This window comes from Perca flavescens, chromosome 20, assembly GCF_004354835.1.
Source record: "Perca flavescens isolate YP-PL-M2 chromosome 20, PFLA_1.0, whole genome shotgun sequence".
NCBI classification, from domain to species: Eukaryota; Metazoa; Chordata; class Actinopteri; order Perciformes; family Percidae; genus Perca; species Perca flavescens.
Window position 1 is genome coordinate 15,581,203 of NC_041350.1, and position 13,101 is coordinate 15,594,303.

At 39.9% G+C, this 13,101-nt stretch overlaps 2 protein-coding genes across 5 annotated transcripts in view; one reads left to right on the top strand and one right to left on the bottom strand.

The window, feature by feature from the left end:
• Positions 1–6: 6 nt before the first annotated feature.
• LOC114547222 (ubiquitin protein ligase E3 component n-recognin 7) lies at positions 7–6,076 on the bottom strand. 2 transcript variants are annotated; one of them, XM_028566462.1, is made up of 13 exons: positions 5,843–6,076; positions 5,367–5,439; positions 4,729–4,840; positions 4,290–4,423; positions 4,097–4,157; positions 3,909–4,004; positions 3,729–3,782; positions 3,532–3,637; positions 3,300–3,436; positions 1,277–1,471; positions 947–1,103; positions 768–829; positions 7–590 (listed from the first exon to the last, which is right to left on the bottom strand). In XM_028566462.1, the coding sequence occupies exons 3-13, from the start codon at positions 4,837–4,839 to the stop codon at positions 507–509; spliced, it is 1,197 nt and encodes a 398-aa protein (XP_028422263.1). In that variant the 5' UTR covers position 4,840; positions 5,367–5,439; positions 5,843–6,076; the 3' UTR covers positions 7–506. The 2 variants fall into 2 exon arrangements, with proteins under 2 accessions (XP_028422263.1, XP_028422262.1); XM_028566461.1 differs by lacking the exon at positions 5,843–6,076 and having other exon boundaries at positions 5,367–5,585.
• A 389-nt stretch (positions 6,077–6,465) lies between these two features.
• The window catches only part of itpk1b (inositol-tetrakisphosphate 1-kinase b), a 28,777-nt gene continuing 22,141 nt past the window's right edge, over positions 6,466–13,101 (top strand). The window contains exons 1-3 of one of the 3 annotated variants that reach the window (XM_028566459.1): positions 6,466–6,656; positions 7,306–7,467; positions 12,101–12,125. In XM_028566459.1, coding sequence (XP_028422260.1) covers positions 7,373–7,467; positions 12,101–12,125 — 120 coding nt within the window. In that variant the 5' untranslated portion in view covers positions 6,466–6,656; positions 7,306–7,372. Of the gene's footprint in view, positions 6,790–7,305; positions 7,468–12,100; positions 12,126–13,101 lie in introns of all 3 variants that reach the window. The other 2 variants (XM_028566458.1, XM_028566460.1) reach the window with 2 other exon arrangements.

Sequence of the window (13,101 nt, forward strand, 5' to 3'; positions counted from 1 at the left end):
GTTGGGTCGTTTTGTGCACTAGAAATGTGTGATAACTTTATTTAGAACATTAATCCACAAAAAAAAAAGATTTGTTTACATCACTTTTACAAACTAGTCTTAACTGGTCGCCACTGGAAAACACTGGTATTTAACTGTCAAAATGACAAACTGGACATTATCATGTTCACATGACGTACTCTCATAACATTATAGCAATTTAATCTTTAAAACATACCGGGCTCAAACAAAATGTTCATAAATGTTTCAAGTAACCTTCATAATGAGCTTCAGAGTTAAGGCATAATTATAAATCAATAAAAACAATTGGAATCAAAACGTTAACCCCAAAAAACTCAGCAAGTCAGCACTCTTTGCACTAATTGTTCAAGCTTTAGGATCACATTAGATGCAGCAAGAAGGCCCTTTTATTCAACAGAAAAAAAAAAAAAAAAGGGTCTTCCAAGATTCACATTCATTTAAAGCACCAGATGAACCAGGCATATGATAGCAGCATGGCCTTCTCGTTACTGGTATCCTGCATTGGTCCTTCGTCTTTTTCTAGCCCGCAGCTCCTCAAAGAACTGATGTACAGCTTCGACTGTGACCGTCTGATAGAGAGAGGTAGGGAATGGTTCAGGTTTGAGATTTGGAGGAAGAAGAAAAAGAAGGCACACACAAGACCCAGTGTCAACCATACACAATTCTTGACTGCAAAATTGCACATTTTTGGCTATGTTTAATTCTAACGCTCCAGACTATTTTGCACTTAGACATCAATTTCTCACCTTTCCTTCAGCAACACACTGGTCTAAAAATGCAGTCATCGAAGTTGACAGCTCGTTGAAACCTGAGGGAGGAAAACATGATTAATTAGTCTCGATCAATCGCCTTTCCCATAAATTTCACTTTCCATGATTACATCCTTGGAGGAAAACTGACCCCACATCTTCCTTACTGCGCTCACCGTAAATGACCTCCAGCTGCTGTATACGGTCCATTGAGCTTGTCAGTGCCATCAGCGGGTGCTGCCCAAATGGCTCATCCAAGCCTTTGTTCTCGTAGGCCAGAATGGTGTCGGACTGATCCATAAGAAACTGAACTTCGGCAGCCACATAGATCCTCTGTGCAACAATGCAATACACACAGTTCAGAAACATTCTTTAATGAAAGAAGCCTAAGTACTTCAAAGACACTAACATGAATCAGGATCATATAGAGCCAACACCTGCAAAGTGGCTTTCTTGTGCCGTTTGTTAAAGCCCACATTATAAGAGAGCTAGTATTTGTGATTTACCTTGCAGCTCATGCAGGTACAGAGCTTGGAGCGCCAACTGTAAGGCCAGAACACCGCTCCATGTCTTGGCCTCTCCAGGCCCTTGGCCTGCAGCTCCTTCAGCCTGCACACAACAGTTTTGGTCGTGGCCTTTGCAGGGCTGCCTGTCATTTCCTCATGGGTCCGTTTGCAAGGGGAACTCCTGCTTGCCGCTTTCTAAAATAGAAATAATGACAGAGGATGGGGTGAGTTGCTGTGTTAATCTGGCAGGAGGAGCGGATGATAACACCTGGGCTTTGTAAAACGCAGTACTGCAGACTCATCCGGGGAAGTCTCAAGGCGACTGACACGATGAGATGATTGGGCGATGAAAATCACCAGTTTACAGTAAGCTGTCCTGTGAAGCCTAGCCAAAGCCTTCTACAGAGCAGGCGAAGCAGTGCCTCATGGGTCATTTCTCCCCTAATTACCCAGAGGAGAGGAAAGCAAGATAACAGGAGCTGGAGCCTGCTCTATAATCTGCTCATTACCCTCCAGCCCCATCTTGTGGAAACAAAAAAACACCAGCTGCCACAGAGGGAATGTGCACAGTGAGCACAGATACACACAATGCTCTGATATATTATAATTAGGCCAGAGTTACAAAGCAAGTTTAATTATATTATGTTCTTTTTACCTGTAAATGTAAAACAATGAATATGTACTACTTTTTTTAATTGATTTGTGCATATACAGTATGGATACAAGGGATGTTTTCTTAAAACTGTAATCACAAAGATTTTCATCTGAATAAATGTCACTGTTAAGTCACCATGCATCACAGAAGGAGCTAACACAATGGTGATTGAGCATATGGTCCACTGATGAATGTATTACAAACTGGGTGTCTGGCGTGACATGTCCTGGAGAAAATGCTGTATTAGTTGTTGTCCATGTATACACACAAAAAAATGGAACCGTTCAATCTGAAAAATTCAGAAAGTTCATATATCTACAACAAGACTCCACACCATAGAAATAGAATGAGATTCATTCTAATTTTTTTTTTGCTCCAGACTGCTGAACTCTCAATACAATTCCATTATTTTCACTTGAATGGAAATTCTAAATCAACCAGGACTAACATTTTAATCACTTAAAATGCAACTGTAGCAAGCATCTCACGATCACTAACGTTATCCATGTTCATATTTACATGCAACATATGATATATACAGCTACAAAAAAAGCCCAAAAGTTGGAAGTTAGAACGGAAGTACAAAGAGCTGTTGCTATGGAGATGATACACTGTCTCATCTCCTCGCATTGGTTTAAACTAGCAGGTTTTAGAACCATGCAGACCGCCGCGTTGCAAGTTTCAACTCGTCACAAATCTTTGGTCTGAACTGGGCTTAAGGATTGCCACTTTAAAATTCTAACCGCTTTTTTGCTGAATCTACCATAATAAAAAGGAAAATACAACCAAAACCATTAATGGAAAAGTAAACAAGAGGAGACCTAAATTTATATTTCCTCCATTTTCTCGCTTTTTGTGTGGGGCTAGTGGGGTATGATAATGCTGCGTTGATGTCATATACAAGTTATTGTTATTACAAGTTTCCGACTTGTAAACAGCGTTCAACATCCAAGTTGTAACTGCGACTGGGAAAGCTTGGAAATATTTTGACTTGGCACTTTATAATATCAAAAGTGCCAGAAAGCCAAACAAACATGGACGCCTCACATCAGCCAACGACAGTCGTTACATGTAAATAAACCCAATTTTATGGATATAGTGTTATATTGTCAACGCACAGTAATTTTAACTCTGACACAACCAAATCTCTGATCACAAAACTGTCTTAAGTTGTCCAATGACATGTGATTAACATGGGAATATTTCCTATCTCTACCAGTCATGCCATATGGATTGGTTTCATAGCAGGGTCAGCCCCAGCACAGCTTTGGTGTTAGTAGGTTTTCTTGTTCACTTTAACTCCCTTCTATCTGTTTTCACTCTTAATATGGCAAACACAGAAACACAGGCATGTCTCAGCTTTCTCACCTCCTGCTTTGTGTGCTCAACACTGGTGGATGGTTCCTCATCGCTAGTTTTACTGGACTCAGGGGCTTCTTCCATTTCTGATCCTTCCTCGACTTCTACCTCTTCCTCAGGATCACTGACGCTGACCACAGGTGGTACTTAAGGGGAAAGACAAATAAAATGTTTAATGTTTGCAAAGTTAGACATGTGGGTTTGTATTTGATGCCTGTGACGGTGTTAAGTAATGAGTTACCTGCAAAGTGAGCAGCATATGTCCACAAGACAGGAACCTTGTTCATGCAGGCCTCACATGTCATCTCTTGCAGCTCCTCGGGTTCTACTGTAGTGCAGCCCAGATGCTGTCAAAGACAAACAAAATGACTACATCATGAGAAGAAGGCTATAAGTAGTGATAAAATGTAAATTGAATGAAAGATGACTTATGCTTACCCCGCTATGAAACCAATCCTCACAGATGACACACTGAATCATCTCATCGTTGGACTATTGGGTAATTTAAAAAAAAAAAAAAAAAAGGTGTTTTGTGTAGTGACAGATGACAGCCAAACATAAACAGAAGATTTCATATAAATCAGAATTACATGAGAAATAAATAAATAAAAGGAATACCTGATCGTCTGTATCTGGATACGGCCGATCACACGTGCAGTAGCAGCCATTGAAGTTGTGATTGTAGTGATTTTTAACGTTTTCCTCATCTTTGGCCTGTGAATACAAGAGACGGAATAACTTCAACAATCGGAAAATAAATGGCAGATGATTCAGTTAGAAATCGTATTAAAACAAGGAGGACTCACAGGAATTAGCTGGCACTTGAATTCCCCAAACTTGCTATTTCCACAGTCACAGCGAAGATTTCTACATTGGGGAAAATGTGAAAATCATGAAATGGATAAAGCAAATTTGCTTTATCCAACCCTAACTGTGGGATTGAATTTGTATGATCAGTTCAGTATCAGTACAACACACACAAAAAAACTAACAAAATACCTTTTGGTGTACAGTTCAAAGATATCATGTCCATCGTGGCATTTATTGGCACAGGCCAGACAAACCCCAGCAGGCTCTGCTGCACTGGGAGTGCAGGTGTTGCAAGCAAACACAGCCTGTCTCTTCACATAGCCCTGTAAGAATAACACAGGAGGCATAAATATACAGCAGTGTACAAATTATTGATACAGTGCAGTGATATACCCTGCAAAAATATAATTTCAAGTGGCCCTTAGAAACTACAAACCTCTAACGAGAAATTATAACAACATATAAATAAATAGAAACTACTGTTAACTTGTGACACACACACACAGTCACAATGAACACACAATACAGCATCTAAAACTGCAGTACTTGGGTAATGTGAAAAAACGTCAGTAGCCTAGGCAGGCGATGGCGATGGCTGCAGGGATGCGGTGCAGGAAGCCTTTCTTACCCGAGAATAAGAGCAGTTTTCTGGGTCGCTTCCAGCCAGCACACACAAAGCCTTCTCGAGCTCCTCCTCGTTGGCAAAAATATCGTCAGAGTCCTCTTTATTTGCTGCCATTCTGGTAAAAAAAAGAGGGTGAAGAGAACACAAAGACACCGGCTTGAGCTTGTAACACAGTCTATGGTCTGAGCTGCACAACAGTGTTGACAAATGACTGTTCCGGGCGGGAGTTTGGGCCGAGACCACGTGGAGGAAGTGACGCTACAGTGTTTTTCCAGCAGTGGGTTAAGTAAATTAAATTATTTTTTTGTTCAAGCCGGTAGCATTAAACATTAAGACTTGAATATATATTAAGTATAGGCGTATCGATTGGTTTTAGGTAAGTTAGACTGTATAATTGTCTCATGGTGGCAGTAAACTGTTGGCATACTCTCACAATGATAATCAAGTTCTAAAGACATTTAAAAAATATCAATTTTTGTGGGTGAATTATAGTAAATATTTACAAAAAAAGGAAAATCCATTTTAATTTGTATAATTGTATACAATAAACACACACACACACACAATCACGGAAAAGAATGTACTTCAGCTGGATTTTCTCCCTAAAAAACAGAGGTCTGAAGTTTTGGGATGTTACATACCTGTCCTGGTGATAGATATAGGTCTGAAAATCGGTGGTGTGTCCTGTCTTCCCTCCAGCCACCAGCTTTTCTGCTGTTGTGTATTTTTGAAATCTGTTCGTTTTATTTTGTTTTAAATACGTCATAACTTAGTTCGGTATCTTCGAAATCTCTTGAATCCTGTTTATTTCTTCATTTATTCATTCATTTTGACCGTGAGACCTCCGCAATTGATCTGATTGTACCGTTACAAAGACTTCCCCCATTCATAAAATCAGGACAAATAGGGGTTGTCGTAAACATTTGAATAATGCTGAATATAATTAAAAATAATATAATACTTGGATAACATTTATATTCAGCCAATGTTCACACATTGGATTTTAAGATAAAGTCATATGACTTTATTTATTTTATTTTGACTTCGTTGTTGCTGTCTGTATTGTTTTGGCTGTAAATTGGAAAAAAAGTTAAACTGCTGTATGTTGCAGGTTTACCTATGGATGGCGCCACTGTGACATGTTTTCTCTGTTAGGGCGCCCGCCGAAAATAAAATATACTAGAGCGATGCTCACCACGGTGCTCACTTTCTTTAACTGTCTATGGGTGCTCACCGCTCACTGGGAACACAGAACTTCTCTGACCGCATCCCGGTTGCCTTTAAAGGCTGTCAGAAATATTGTCGACCCAAAGACATGCCAAAGAGGTGGTTCATGTGCAGGGACAGAGTTAAGAATTGTGGGTCCCGAGAGGTCGGCATCTTTCACCTTGATGATGGAAATAAATATTTCTGTTAGTGAGGATTATCAACAAACAACTGCTTAAACAACACCCCATTTAAAAAAAAAATATAAACATCAATTACACTCGTCATGCAAGTGTTCAACAGGACATATCATGTTTTTGTTGACTTATGTAGAATATAGAAAAACAATTTAGTATTTTTTCAGCAAAATGCTAAGCATTTGCTCAGTCCTGATTCGTGTGTGTTAAATTACTGAAAAGAGTATAGCCTTGTGTTTAGGACTGTTGTTGACCAAACAAAACAATATATCTGGTGAACTGAGATGGGAATTGAATTACTGAAATGTAATAGACAACTCGATTAATTGACTACTCGGGAAATAATCTGCAAGTTAATCGATAAGGAAAGCACAACAAACGTGCAATCAGGACAGACTGTGATTCGATACAGTCAGGAGTGGTATTTTCCGAGGGGCTCGTGAAGGTAGCATCAGTCTCCTGGATCCTGGGTGTGTGCAGGCAGTTCAACCTAGAGACTGAGGAAGAAAGCACCAGGAACATCTCAACGTGAGTCCAGCATCTGTCAACTGCTTGAAAACTTCTACCCCTTCGCCGCCGGACGGACCGAGAATGGGAAACTACCCGAGCTAGTTTCCGAAGAGGACACAAATTCAGGGGGGAGCTGTGCTAAAATTGCCAGGTTAGTTTATGCTAGCTCACCACAGCCTCTCTTTGACGTAGTTACCGTTACCGTTCAGTCAGTTGCTTCATCGTTTAACAAACTAACCACCGTTAGTTACTTTGTATGAATCTGTTCTGCCATTTAACGTTGGTCAGCCCTGTTAGCACGCTGGCGTATATTTCCTAATTGCATACCATCGGTTAGCTATGCAGATTGTCACTGCCCAACTTGCTAGCTAACGTTAGCAGTTGAGGTTAGCAGAATGGGGTAAGGGAATGTTGCTCACTGATGCTGAACCACATTCACTGTAATACTACGTTCGGATACTAGCTAGGTAACGTTAGTGTAACCAATGAGGGCGCTAAGCTCCACGAGGCAGACTAGCAACGTTAAGTTAGAAACCGTCACTTCTGCCTTATTTTTGAGTAACGTATCGCAAACCGAGTCGCGAACTAACGTTATTCCCTTCATTGCTCATCATTGGCTGTTGTGAGATAAACGTCACAGTGGGGTTTCCTGTTTTCGCCTGTCCAGGTTGATCCCTGGTTGAGCCTTCAGTCACACACTTTACCTCCAGAGAAGGAACAGGAGCACAGTGAAGATGCAGACCTTCCTGAAAGGCCGGAGAGTCGGCTACTGGCTCAGCGAGAAGAAGATGAAGAAGCTGAATTTTCAGGCCTTTGCTGATTTGTGCAGGTATGTGGATGATACCAATTCGATGCGTCCAGGTCAAGTGATTGTAGAGCAACTAACAGAAGCAGTTGTACATACAGTAGGCTTACATCACTAACAAAGTATGTCACAATGAATTAAGAGGTGTGCTAAAATTCACTGCTCTTCCTCTAAATAAATAACAATAACTTGAGATTTTAAGAGGATTTATGAGGACTGGTGAACTGCACCTCCAATCTTTGCAGGGTAAATCCAGACAGACTATCTGTCCAATCTGAGTTTTCTATTGCACGACTAATACAACTTTTGAACGTACACATGTTCCGTCAAAACAAGTTCCTTCCAGAGGCTATTTTGCAGCAGCACCATTGTGATTTGTTTAAAGAAATGCCAATAAACCAGAACATGTTTTCCTCCCATCCCAGAATGCTGTGTGCACTAGCCAGAAATACTGGCTTCTGCATTGTTGTCAGAAAAGATAGTATTTCAATTTAGCATGTTTCCTTAATATCTGATGACACATTGTGGTCATTTTTGGATTGAATACAGTAAATCTATTACATATTGCACCTTTTTAAGCATTTCATATTTTACTAAAAGCACAGTTGATAAGGCCTATGCTTCTTTTCTCTCTGCTGTTTTATAAAATATATATCTTCTGCATTAATTACATATCTAAACCAGAATATGTGCTCTTATTCCACAAAGTTAACCTTTGACCATTACAGTATCTTATATAGATTATAAATGGAACAGTGTGATATCACATAGAGCAGTTGTGGCTTTGTGTCTGTAGTTGTAAGACATTTTGTTTGAGACTTATCTGTCCAAATGCATAGTCATAACATGAATTTGTTCAAGGGTGTATTTTGACTGTAGCAAGGATTTGTATTCCAGCCTTAAGAGGGGCAGCTATATGAGTGTTGTATGTTATGTTGTTGTAGCTTATCCTTCTCCAGCTAAGTAAAATGTTAGAAGTTCTTATAAATTAGTGCATTTTTAGCAGATGTGACTTCAGGATAAGTTAACTCTCTCGCACTGATTTACAATAGCTGCTCTACAGTATACTGGTTGGGGAGTGGCTCCCAGGTATGGCAGCAGACTTATCATCTCTCATTGCAAAATCGCCTAGCTGCCGGTGGTTTACGAGGGCCACAGTTATCCTGAAAACACAAACAATGACAGCGGCTAAAAGTCAGAGAAAATGACAAATATTTTTGCATCTTCAGTTCAGCTTCAACTTCAGGAATGTGCCCTGGTAGGTCAGGTAGGTTGTCAGTGTGGATTGGAGCAGACAATTTGCTTCCTACCTTTTTTTTTCAAGAGGGTTGTTGCCTCACAAAGCAACCTGGTTAAACCAGCACAGATTACCACACTCTAATCCACAAAACAATTTTTAATCTCAATCTTAACATGTTCAAAATGTCATTACAAGTGCCTACCCATGTGATGTGATTCCTTCCAAATGAACAAAGTGAATCTGCCTGCACTAGATGTGAAAGAAATGCAATACAGATTTTGATAATGAGCAAACTACAAACGTTACACACTGGGTCTTTAAATTAAATATTTTTGTTGTATATCTTTTCGGTGTTGTAGTTTGTAGACGGTCCCTAAGTCTTGCCGTCTCAACAACGGAACTAAACAGAGCTGAATTAGCAAAACTTTTATGCATTTCTTTCACATCTACTGCACTCAGATTCACTGTGTTCATTCTTCACTTGTAATGACATTTTGAACATGTTAAGAGGCTAAAAGCAAGTTTAAAACTTGCCCTGTTTCAGCCTCCTGGGTGCAAACTGTAGCAGCAGGATAACACTGTGTAGGCAACACCGATTGTTTTTGTTTTTCTTGCTGCTGACAGCACTCCAAATTTACAAACAGAGCTACGTGTTGAAATCGACGGGAATTCACCTTTTTAAGAAGCAGTGTTTGTGACAAAAGATCAAGAAGATCAAGTCAAATGAAAAGGCCTTTAGAAACAACAACAAATACCAACACATTTAAATATGATCACCGCATGACTGCTTTTTCCTAGTCAGCAAATGAAACTTGTCTTCTAGTTCTCCTTTCCCTAACATATTTCCCTTATCACATACCATGTTAGAAAGCATAAGTCATCTTCAAGAGGAAGGAAAAGATGGAACCAAGATAACCTTCCTATGTGTGTCTCCAGTAGACCACAACTGTTTTTTAAGGCATTTTGTCTTTCTTGAAGGCACAACTCTTCAAGGGTGTGTCCGTCTTTTTTGTTTTTATTTTTAAATCAAGGAATCATTTCCTTGGCAATATCACCCTCTTTGAATTCTATTTCATGCACCTTGATTTTACATACCAGATACATGTGTGCAGGTTTTTGACTTGTAAAGTGGTGTTATTAAAGTCCATCTTTTGTCACTAGAGAGGTGTTTTTACATTCCTCTACTGAAGGCAGAGATGTCTGTCAGTATTTTTACATACATGTTTCTGAAGTGGGACTTTAAAAATGTTTAAAATGTTTCACCTGAACAGAACAGAAAGTGCCAGTAACATACTCTTAATAGTGACTGAGTAGGTTTTTCTCCCTCTCAGCATGTGGCATGCAGCTAACATTGTGAATGCTTCAGTGTGGAGTCTGGCCTGTCTTGTGCAGCTGGACCTACAGGTGGTCAGCGCTACTTGGGTTTATGTTTGTGTCCCATGGACTTGCCCAGCAATTTAAAGGCGTCCTACTGACTCACATATACCTGATTTGAAATGCAATGCCCTTGAGAACAGCCAGCCTCAGCATCTTTGGATAATGTGAAAAATATTGGCACTTCCTCCTATCAAGGCAAGGCTGCTCTAGGACAACAAGTCTGACTAGATTACATTGAGCTACACCCACTGTATATTTGTATGTAGTGTTTCACCCAAATAATACATTTTACTGCAGTGATTATTAGACTGTGATTGCAAGTTTCACTTTAAATGAAGCCATTAACATATAACAGACGGATTGTATTGATTTCAAGGAACAGCCAGATCAAGGATTTCAACAGTCCAAACGGGTAATACTGCTTCACCTGGTTGGCCTACTTTATCTGTCTTGGCCCAGTGTTTGCTCGATCACAGCAACACATTTTCGAACACACCCCCTTGTAAACTTTGAATTCACATATTGTCTTGCAGTGCAGTAGTCATGTCTATGGTGTACTATAAATACCAAACTTTAGGGTTAGAGTTTATGGATATATGGTACTGTGTGTTAGTAAGAAATGGTGTAATAAAAATGTTCTTGTGTGTCAAGCCTATTCAAAAAGTTCAGACCTTGGCCTGATTCTCTGCTGGGCCTTCTCCTTCATCCCTTTTTATTCTGCTGTCTGTGTAACAATATAGGCGGGCAGACACTCTCCTTATCTGAGATGGGGATGAAACTAAAGGCCCCATTCACACCCATGACACCCACCAGCTGCAGTATTAAATATCCACATTGTTGTGAAGCGGTGAATGGCTGCACTGCTGTTACCATGGGGCGGTTACCTCAAAAACAACTGGGCTGGACAGGCCTGGTTGGTTTTGTTGCTGGACTGGTTTTGTACCTCTGCCCCCCCACCGAGTAAGACGTGTAGTTTAGGCCATTCAAGCTATTTGTTATATTTTCCTGAATCCCTTTTGGCTTGAGCTGGACAGGGCACTTGACAAGCCAGTTCCATCAACAATATGACAATGCCTCCTCCTTCCTTCTACTTTCTGTTTTGGCAGTTTGTCTCTCAGTGGTGGGGTAAGGACTAATCTAAGTCCAACAGGTTTAAATATGTGAGGGGCATCCTCTGTGCCTTTTTTGAGTCATTGCACGGTCACATTAATGCACACTAGGTCGTGGTTAAACAGTTGCTTATACTGCTGTGTACTATCATAGATAAGGAGAAGAGTCCAGGTTCCTCATGTGTACAGTGTAGTCCTGCACTACAGTATGTTATTATAGTCCTAGATACCTCTGCCAACAACTCCACTCTGGTAGTGGTCTGCTGGTTGCCACGCAACAGATTACATCCAAAGACTAGTATTTTGTGCCCTTTTTAAAAAGAGGAATATTCTCCATCTCTCGGATGGGATTGTTGTAGTCAGTTGCCCTACTTTGCTGTCTTGCTATCAGACAAATGTATTGAATAATTCAGGTTAATTTAGTTTGACACCTATTCTAGGCACAGCTAGGCTCATGTGTCAGTATCTCTGTAACTGTCCATAGGGTCAAATTGTTTAAGACCTGCGGTGAGTTTCTGTTTTCTCCCTCTTATGGAGAGGAACTGTTTTTTTTTGTCATGTATTTACATTAAGAGTAAAAGGAACCTTCACGATATAAAAAGAACTCCAGTGAGTGCAACTGATGCAAAGACATGTTTTATATTTCATAACATGGCGGTAATAAATAGGAATGTGCTTTGTCATTTGTTTCATCACTTAGCTTTGTGTTGGATTTCTTCCTTTATAGTCTGTTGGTTCATTCAAGTCTTTTCTTCCTATGAGTTTTGGGCACTGAAAAGAGAACACAGACATCCTCACCTATAGTGCCTGACACACATTTACCTAAGTCTTGCATGTTATTGGTACTTTCAATGCATGACCGTGTCTATTTATGAACTTTAAATTTACTTTTGGTAAAATGAATGACCATTATTTTTGTCTTATTTTTCAGGAAAAGAGGAATAGAAGTTGTTCAGGTAAGTGGACAACATTTTTGTCTGATACTGTTAATTTTTTATTTATTTTTATTTTTGCTGTAACAAAATAGAAAAATATATATTCCCGTTGAGACACAATTTTATTGTGATTGGATGCCTCGAGGTAGAGGTAAAACCTTTCACTACACATACTGTACATATTTCACATTTCCACTGTAAACCACTGTGACTTTACCTCCTAAATACCGTGTGGGTGGGTGTGTCACCTACAGCAATATTTTATGATATAAAATTGCATAAATGTGACCAGCTGCAACTTGTCACTTCAAGGTATTCTGTATAATGTTAATGTACAAAAAAAATAATGGATTATCTCCATTAATTACTTAGCTCAAGTAAAATAGGGGGAGTTATGTTCTGGTAAATACAGGCCCCAGGGAAGTAAAGGCTGCTGTCATTAAGGGATATTGGACACAGTACACTACATTCCGTAAGTAAACACAGCACATACAGCAGCATAGTAACAATTGTTACTGAGTCCTGGGAGCTCAGTGTTGACAAGTACTTGTCAGTTAAAGTGCTTTCTGCAATCGAGGAGAAGGACCTTTTTTCTCAGTCTCTTACTCTGTTTTTCTTTTTTAATGCTGTCTCTTGCTTTTTTTTGGGTGGGGGGTCTTTGCTTTGAGGTTATTTTTTTCCTCTCGCTGTGCTAACGATATCAGCACACTCACAAAGAGCCTTGTCCTGGGAATAGTCCCAAAGTAAGCAGGGTTTTGTTTCCCACTGTGCATTCAGTCACTCCTGGGAGAGTAGATCCTCACAAGCCCTCAGCTAAGGGTATCCATGGACTTAAACAGCCCTTTGGCCTTCCCCATAACTCTTTTTCCAGGACTACCTGTTGCCCACTGAACTAGAGTTAATGTTGATTCTCCTACAAATCAACATTAACTCTCCTTATTTTTTTGTAGCTTGGCTGTCACTGCCAATTGAGTAAGCTCAGTTTACTCACATACCC